The 8,678-nt window shown below is 35.9% G+C and overlaps 1 protein-coding gene across 1 annotated transcript; it reads right to left on the bottom strand.

Moving 5' to 3' along the window:
- Nucleotides 1-394: 394 nt before the first annotated feature.
- LOC100242495 (uncharacterized) lies at nucleotides 395-8,651 on the bottom strand. Its single transcript, XM_002277809.5, has 11 exons — nucleotides 8,113-8,651; nucleotides 7,821-7,868; nucleotides 7,427-7,603; nucleotides 7,287-7,353; nucleotides 6,465-6,529; nucleotides 3,988-4,066; nucleotides 2,403-2,521; nucleotides 2,158-2,237; nucleotides 1,276-1,345; nucleotides 957-1,034; nucleotides 395-881 (listed from the first exon to the last, which is right to left on the bottom strand). Exons 1-11 carry the CDS (start codon nucleotides 8,329-8,331, stop codon nucleotides 792-794), a joined length of 1,092 nt encoding a protein of 363 aa, XP_002277845.1. The 5' UTR covers nucleotides 8,332-8,651; the 3' UTR covers nucleotides 395-791.
- Between the last annotated feature and the right edge of the window lie 27 nt (nucleotides 8,652-8,678).

Genomic DNA, 8,678 nt, shown 5'->3' with positions numbered 1-8,678 from the left:
TGCGTTCCAAAGAAAATTATCATTCATTTACTTTATATTTATCCATTCTAATTTAATATTCATTTTATTATATATGAAATTCATCATTATATTCATTTTCCCATAAAACACTACTACAAGTGATTTTTAAAATTATTTTCTAAATTTTATCAAACCTTTTATTTTTCTTTAAACACACTTTTTAAACTAGAAATGATTTTTAAAAATAATGCCAAAAGCACTTTTATTTATCCAGTGATATACCTCTTATCCACAATACACCTTAACTCTAAATTTGGATGCAGTTTGCTACCAAAGATTAAGAAAGCTTCTCTCGATGAACAACCATGTAAAGGCCAACGATGTATAAAAAATGCATCACTTAAAAAAAAAGTTTCAACCCAAATTGTCAACATGCAGAAATACTAACAGATACTTTATTTGAACTCTCACATGAATTTTCATCCTACAAAATTCCTTTTAGCATTCGAATAAGGCTTTTCAAAAGTTGCCAAATGGCTCATAATGAACCCGGATGAAGGGCAACACATCTTTCTGCCTGCCATCTCGGGTTCAAACATAAGTTATTTGGTACAAAAGTAACTTCAATTATGAACATTGCTCTCCATTTCAATAGAGGAATCAAACTTTAATCTTGTAGAATCTTATCGAAGATTTCTGAAACAGAGGACATGATCAACAAAAGGCTCAATCCCAGCTGATAAACTTTGAAAGGAAAAAGAAAAAGAAAAAGTCTTCCATTTGTATAATAATTTATGATCCCATCCTCAGTAGTGCAAAATTTTGCTACATTATGATGATCCCTGACTTCGATATTCAAATCTCTGCAATGCTCGGTTGATTGGTTCTTGGAAATATTGAAGAGATATTAAGATAGCTTCCTGTTTGTAAACATGCAAATCAGACAGTGCTCAAATGGATTCATGAATAGAGATTTATGCATGTGTAGAGGTTACCTCCGTTCGTATTGTTCGACTTCCTTGATTAGGACATGTGTTCAAGTATGAGTCAAATATTTCACGCACATTCTTCCCCTTGAATAAGAAAGGTGTAAAACTTAAGATCAGCAAGACTGATTCATTAACTTCAAAGATAAGAAGCCATGAACTCTGCAATGATAAATGCTTCCAACTATACTATTTTCTCAATTTATTCATGCAATTCAAGCAATTTAACAAATGAATATAACTTGGGAACAAATATTTTGAAGGAAAAGGCACATTCTTACATTTAAGGGCAGATTAATTTTCTTAAAAAGTTTCAATAATGTCACACCTTTAAGCTATTGTCTTCCTCAACACTCTCTTCCAACCCAGCAAGTCCACCAAAAGCAATCAATAGGTGCCTAAAGGATCATATACACAGACAAAATCAATAAGGCCAGAAAGGAAGCATATTTAGGCATGATGAACAAAGAAATAAATCAATAAGGCATAAATGGAAGCATATTGAGGCATGATGGATGATTGGTAAATGAAGTAAAAAGTTAGATGCAAAAAGGATAAAAGACCAACTCTACAAGCCATTGAAAAAGTATTTTTCTCCAAACCTACAGAACACAACCCCTCAAATCATTTCGTTTATGGTTCAATTATCAAGACACCGCATACCAGATATTGCCCCAAACTATTTCTCGTGAGACCCTCCCCAATTCCCTGTTTAAGCCACAAAAGGTTAAAAACTCTGTCCTAGACCTACTATAGAAATCACGGTACTGCCCACTAAGTGGTCCAGTTTAATGAGTGCATAAGCTTTTTGTAAGGTAAAAATCGATTATATAGGCACATATTTAGGTGATAGTGTTTTATAAGTTGAAATATCAACAAATTAATAGGAATATGCACAAAGCTCCCTCAATCATGCACAGCAGGCAGACATTAATAAGTGGCTGCCAAGGTCTCCACAAAAACACCAGGTTAAGCTGTTGGACATCTAGGAAGTGTTGCTTCACCATGGCATGGATCCCCAAATGGCCATTTGGGTATACCAGTACTCGTAAATAGTTGGGAGGTGATAACCTTTTCAAGAACACCCATTTAATACTTACTTTGTATAAAGGAAAGGATCCAGATTGAATATTCACAAGCAAACAGTTACCAAACAGAGGTTATAGGCAAAGTGCCCAGCCAAGATGATGCTTATTAAGGAAAAACATACCTGAAAGAAGGGATATCAAGTTCAGATGACTTAACAATCAGACCATGCTCTGAGGTACCAATCAAATGATCATAACCACCCTATAAATTGAAATATTAGAAATCGATATGGGAAGGCCTTACCTAGATGCTAAGAAAGAAATTCATGTATTGCTCTCAAAAACATGTAAATATATAAGAAAAATCATGTGATGCACTCAGAAACATATATATACATTCACACACACTGCATTCAAATTTTGATACCTTGAATGGGCACTCCTTAAATACGGAGCTGATATTGGAAGCATATCGCACTTTATACCCCCAATATGTTCCCACTTCTTCCCGAGGCTTGGAGGATGAAACAACTTGGTGCACAAAATCTAGAAAAAGCAAATATGGAATCATAAGGTCTTCTATATTTTTTTTTATCGGTCAATTAACAGAATATATTAAAAGCACTTGGAAAATGCACATTGAAGTACACACAAAGTAAACAAATAGCTTCAGAAAGTACACATAAAGTATACATCAAGGGCAAGCAAGAAAAGAGAGAACAGCAAGGACCAACCATCTAAACAAAACCAACACCCTAAACCCCCAGAATACTGGACTGCCCCCCATCTGGCCCTCTTGACACCACAGCTCCCAAAACCAAGAAACATCCCAAACCTATACTTCTCACCATCAAGGCCGGCATGAAGCACCATTAAATCCAGGAAGTGAACTTGATCAGCCCCTTGAGCAATTCTGCAACAGTAGTCCCTCTACCAATCTAAGAGCAGAGTTAAAGCAACCCAATGCAATGAGAGCTGGACCTTCCCCTAATTATCAGAGGAAAGCTATTTTAATTAACTCAGCATTCCAATTTTGGATCTCCCTCTTGAAACGGGATGATGAGTTAGGTTTCCTCTTCCCCTCTCAGGGCCTTGACACCACACTCTTTTCTTGCCCCCATTTTCCTCAAAAGGGAGATAATCTCCTTTTCAAAACCCACAAAGATGCTGAAGTTGGCCAGCTTACTAAAGAGGCCATCAGAAGAATGCTCCTCCGCATCAAACCGCAACAGGACTCCATCACCTTAGAGAACTCAATTTCCTCAGACTAAACCACAATCTCCTTGCACATATGACCTTTCACAACATTCCCCAGAATTCCAACAACTTGTGATCTTGAAGCATCATCCTAAATGGCCCATGTCCAGATCCCAGAGACCCAAAAAAAAGCCCCACCTTCAACTGAGACTTGATCTCCCAGCCATGACAGTCTCCCGAGTGCAGATACATACATTTTGCAGAACCTACTGTTGAGACCTACTTTTTTATGTGCAGAACTCAACCAAACATTAAGATTTGATAAAGTTGGATTTTAAATAAATCTATGGAGTTATGATAGACATAAACTTATGCTTAAATAAAAGATTCCATCTTCCAAAATACAGAATAGGAAAAGAAACTATTCAGCATCATACAGCTTTGACACTCCCTGTGTACTTAGGCATGCCTTACTTTTGAATAGGCTCTGTTAATTACTTATTCTCCCAAAAAAAAAGGGAAAAAAATCATATAGCTTTGACACTATAACATACATCAGTCAGTAACAAATTTGAAGTTCATGATGAATAGTTTTACTCAACACAATAACAGAAAGGTTGAAAAAATGTGAGGCAAAATGAGATTTTACAACATATGTAGAACTGAACATAGACCAGTAATAACTTGACAACAAACTTGAAACGAATTTGCTCAGACTCGATGATTATATCTGCATGTACAAGACTGAAAAACAGCTTCAACAAGTTCAGAAATCCCAAAAGAAAAAAAAAAAGGAAAAGAAATAAAATCATTACCTGCATCCAAATTGCGGTTGGTTCCCATAGCTACAGTTACTCTTATTCCAGGTTCAAGTACTTGATCAATTACAACATTCTACAAAATTCAGCAATGAATCAACCAAAAGCCAAACCAATTGATGATATCCTTTCTGAAAAATCTTTTAGCAAAACCCTTAAGATGGATATGCAAAAAAGCAAAAGTGAATAAAAGGGAAATATAACCTACAAAGAGTATAAGGAAGTCACTTGAGAAAAGCCCTTACTAAAAGGTAAAGAAAGCATGATTTTATGCTTATATTATTCATGGAAAAATATGAATGGTTGATTTGCATCAGAAATAAAATTCAACCACTTTGTCAACAACCCAGTGGCCAGGGGTAGGAAGAAAATAAAAGGTGGAAAAACAAATGAAACACTGAGAACTATATGTCCCTTGCACTGAAATCAATTGCCAATTTGGGTTAATTGTTGGTTGGTAAGCTGATCAAGAATAAGACTACTGACCCCAAATGTGCAGTTAAATACATAGCATATGTCCCTTAGTAGAGTAACCATCACAGAATTTAAAATTAACATCCATCAGTAGAAATCACATACGCATCACCAGATGTTGAATTTGAAGATTTAACCATCTCATTATTGATTAGACATAGGTTTTGAGAAGTGCAAGACTAAAGGGAAGAAATTATTAGGACTTATTGTTAGGATAGAACCTTCAAAAACATTGACATAATGCATCAATAAAGAAAGGATTTTATTAATATTTATGCTATGATTTCATTTTTCATTTACTATCCTATGTAGGCATTATGTTTATGTTGAGCATTCAAACCTATATCACTTGCATTATACATAACTTGGGTGCAATAAGAGTCGTACAAAAGATCCAAATCATGGGTTCTTGACAAGTTGATGAGTTGTTCACAACTGATTCATAAACTTAAGCAATCCATCTAGGGCTTTAGTGTACTACCTCCTAATTGGAGGAATAACTTTTCTTAATCATCGAGTTAGGTTTCCTATGGTGAGTGCACTAGTATATATGGTTATACATTGAATAAGACTTACGATGAGTCATGACATTGTCTATTGAGTAGTCATAACTTCATAAAGCTACTATATTGCATGAACTTTCAACCTTGAGATGATATTAAGCTAGCATTGGGGTCTTTAGTGACTTTGACTTATGGGCGAGACCCTGAGATGATCATATACTCTATAGCTTAGGCCACAATTGATTAAGACATGTGACAACAAGTGTTCTTTGCATAGTGTGCCCCTTAGGTGATCCTAAAGATCTGTGATCATGAAATCTATGGTCATAGTAATTCTTCCAATGGAATTTGACACATGCTCTTAGTGGGCTAGAGTGTGTCATTTTATCACATAATACATGAATTTGAAATTTAAGGATGGTAGAGGTAATCTTGAGAGGAAGATGACTTGTACCTCGTTAGGTTACAAGCACCTGCTCATGGCAAGCTTTCATGCAGAGATTAACAAATCATGGACGCACGTTTTCTTTCTTGATATAATTTTTATAGGATACTGAAGTGCAATTGACTCTTTGTAGTGGGATATTAAATCAACTTTATATTTGAATTTTGAAGGAACAACCGAACAAGTATTTTCCTATGGGTCCCAATGGTCCCCGCTCGAACTCACTCTTCTTAGTGGCATGTCATTTTCAAGGATTTATAGGTTTTTATTCATATGTGTGCATAAAGGCGTTTTTGGTAAAAATGCAAGATTGCACAAGCGCTTATGAGTGATATTTTTAGATTGAGTTAATTAAGAGCTAATTAATCAATTAAGACCCAGTGGGTTAGACTAAGTGACTCAAACCCAAGATGAGCTAGAGTCACTTAAGCCCATAGACAAGTTTATATAAACCCTTTAGGGGAGTAGAGTTAGACACTTCAATCATTCCATTATTTTAAATAAAGAGAACCCAAGCCTCCATCTTTGTAGAGGGAGAAGTCTACCCTTCTCTAGTGCCAAGGTCTAAGAGAGAGCATCGGGTGGAAGATCGCAAGGTCTTCGAAATCCGTTTCATCTACAAAAATTTGATTTAAGAACATTCAAATCAAAGGTAAAGTTTTTAAACTCCTATACCTAAGGTTTTAATCTTAAATGCTCCTGTTGTGATTAGACCTAGGAAGAGTAGATGCATCTGCCCTATCATCCAAGGCTTGGAATGCATTTATCCAAGCTATTCCAACAGCTTATAGCTAAGAGCTGGCTATTATTGCAAGACCAACTGGAGTGGCTTGAGTCAAATTAAAAGTATTTCAAACAACTGCATATTTGTGGTTTTCCCTTCATGAAAGACAAAAGCAAAACTAGCAGTATAGTCTTATACATGTCTTGATTTTAATCTAGTGTGTTAAACAATTCCAATACTTAACTTGAAAAGGAAACAAGAAATGAAGTAGCACCAATCGTATGAAACAGATTTAGGCTAAGCAAACTTTCACAGAATGTAATAATACCTTATTTAAACCCACATCAACTAGCGTTCCCACAGAACTTGGAGCCCTTTCTTTCAGGGTGACACCTATAAAATCATTGCAAGATATCAAAAGGTAGGTCACCAATGAAAGGATGCAAGTTAATCTAAAATGAAAACCATCCAAATGCCAGAGATATATTGGTATTCACATTCTAATATTTGTAATAGGCCTCATCATGGAAAGAAGTCCATACATTTTGCGAAAATGAATTATATTTTTTCTGTTAAGGACTGTGCATCAAATAGTGGAACCAACATCTAATATTGTCCCCTTTGGACCTAGAAAGTGATAATTGTCAAGATAACATCAAATATACTTCATCTTACTTCCTACATTTAAATTAAACTCATCCAATTATTCATTTACTAGGAGATTAAATCAAGAATTCTAGGCTGCTTTTCCAGGTCATAAGAAGCCATAACAATTTTCAAAATTCCTCAGCCTCTTCAACATCTCCAATTTGCACTAATTTATTTCTGCTTACAGATGAACTATTTGTCTACTTTTTTGCTTGCCCAACCATGTGAACCTGAATTCGTTTTATCTTATCACCAGATTGCATCCTGTCAGATCATCCACCTTCACATCCTTCTGTCATCTATTCTTTGGTTCAGTATAATATTAATGAAAATTTTAAATGTTTTGAGACCAACATGATTTTTCCGAACTACCATCAGGGATAATTTAAATGCAGAGACCATCTGTGATATTACTATGAGAACAAACATCAAGGTCCCACACCAAGTACAGTAGCCACTGGTATATTACAAGTCAACTGGGGAAAACAATAAAGCAACCTACCTTCTCGATACGGACCCCATTCATGCTTGCGTAAATGGTGTGGAGCATCAACCGGCGGCAACATTCCCTACAAAAATGGAACTGAAGGTATTTACACATTAAGAAACCAACAATGCCAATACTAAAAATCAGGTTCGCACCACAAATTTTAAGCTGTTATGCTTTGGGAAGAGGGTCTTTCTTAGATACTGTGGTGTCTCAAGATACCGCAAAATCCTTATAAGAAAAGCAGGACCAGTCTCATTCTCATCTGATGCATCTGGAGTAGCAACAGTAGAATCATCCCCTGAAGTACTCTTGCAGTCAAATACTACAACCTGATCATAAGCAAGATACCATGAATGAGTTTTTATAACATGTAATGTATGAAGAAAGAAGTTCAATAGAGTCCAAATTTCCAATACTTGCATTCAAATTACAAATCCATTGTGATCAATCCCAAACTATCCTATGGACAGAAATCATTCAATTCATGATAACTGATTCACTAATTAGCAATTCTACAGATCTTGAAGAATTCATCACGATACATACCTCATCGATGCGAAAAATGGTCGCAGCACGAGCAATCTGACCCGCCAACTGAGAATAAACAAAATAAATTTAGAAATTAAGGGGGAAAAATAAAAAAGAACCTATTAAAAGTAACCCTCCGAAAATGAAAGAAATAGGTGGACTAAAATTTGAAACCTAGGTATGAAAAATAGCAGCAGTAGGGTCAGAGGAGAAGCGCATGTTATAGTTGTCTCTCTTTAACCCGGTCAGCTTCACAATGTTATTCTGAGCAACCAAACAGGGGAAGAGAGAGAAAAAGTGGAAAGATTACTCGGGTGGCGAGTTCGAGAGACTGGGCATTGTGGATGATGGAACCGGGCACAGCTATGGTGAGAGTAGGGATGTCCGTAGCTTGATACTTGTCTTTGTGGGTCTTGTTTTTTTTCTTTTTAGAGCGAGAGTCGCCGTTGATGAGCTCTGTCTCATTTTCTGCTGTGTTGTTTTCTGTTTCTGCTTCGAAATCTGATCTTCTCTTCTTCTTCTTCCCCATTTCTATCTGCTGTCTACAAGGGTTTTTGCGGGGCTTTTGCTCTACTACGCGCTCCTCCGCCTCCACTCTCCCTCTTTGCTTATAATAAAGAGAATATTATTATTAAAATCACTTTTATTTCTGCGTAAAAAAATTCTCTGGGTTGTATGAAAAACAAAAGATTTTCACGGCGTTTGTACGTCCCTTTTATTTTCCCCTCAAATTCTAATAAAAGTTGGTAGGTTAACACAATCCAACTCGAATTTTCAATACTCGAGTTAGAACAGGGTTAGATTTTTTTAATTCGAGCTTAATTTAGGTTTGAGTTGAGGTAAGGTTCGAATAACTGAAACTAATTTAAATTTTTT

The sequence above is a fragment of the Vitis vinifera genome, chromosome 5 (genome assembly GCF_030704535.1).
Source record: "Vitis vinifera cultivar Pinot Noir 40024 chromosome 5, ASM3070453v1".
In the NCBI taxonomy this organism is placed as follows: Eukaryota; Viridiplantae; Streptophyta; class Magnoliopsida; order Vitales; family Vitaceae; genus Vitis; species Vitis vinifera.
This window is presented reverse-complemented; position numbering and strand designations above follow the sequence as displayed.

Coding starts and splice junctions, on each gene's coding strand:
- LOC100242495 (XM_002277809.5), bottom strand. CDS start 8,331: ATGGGGAAGAAGAAGAAGAGAAGATCAGATTTCGAAGCAGAAACAGAA. Junction 1,346..2,157: donor CTTGATATCCCTTCTTTCAG/GTATGTTTTTCC, acceptor ATGATCCTTTAG/GCACCTATTGATTGCTTTTG. Junction 1,035..1,275: donor AGGAAGACAATAGCTTAAAG/GTGTGACATTAT, acceptor TTCTTATTCAAG/GGGAAGAATGTGCGTGAAAT.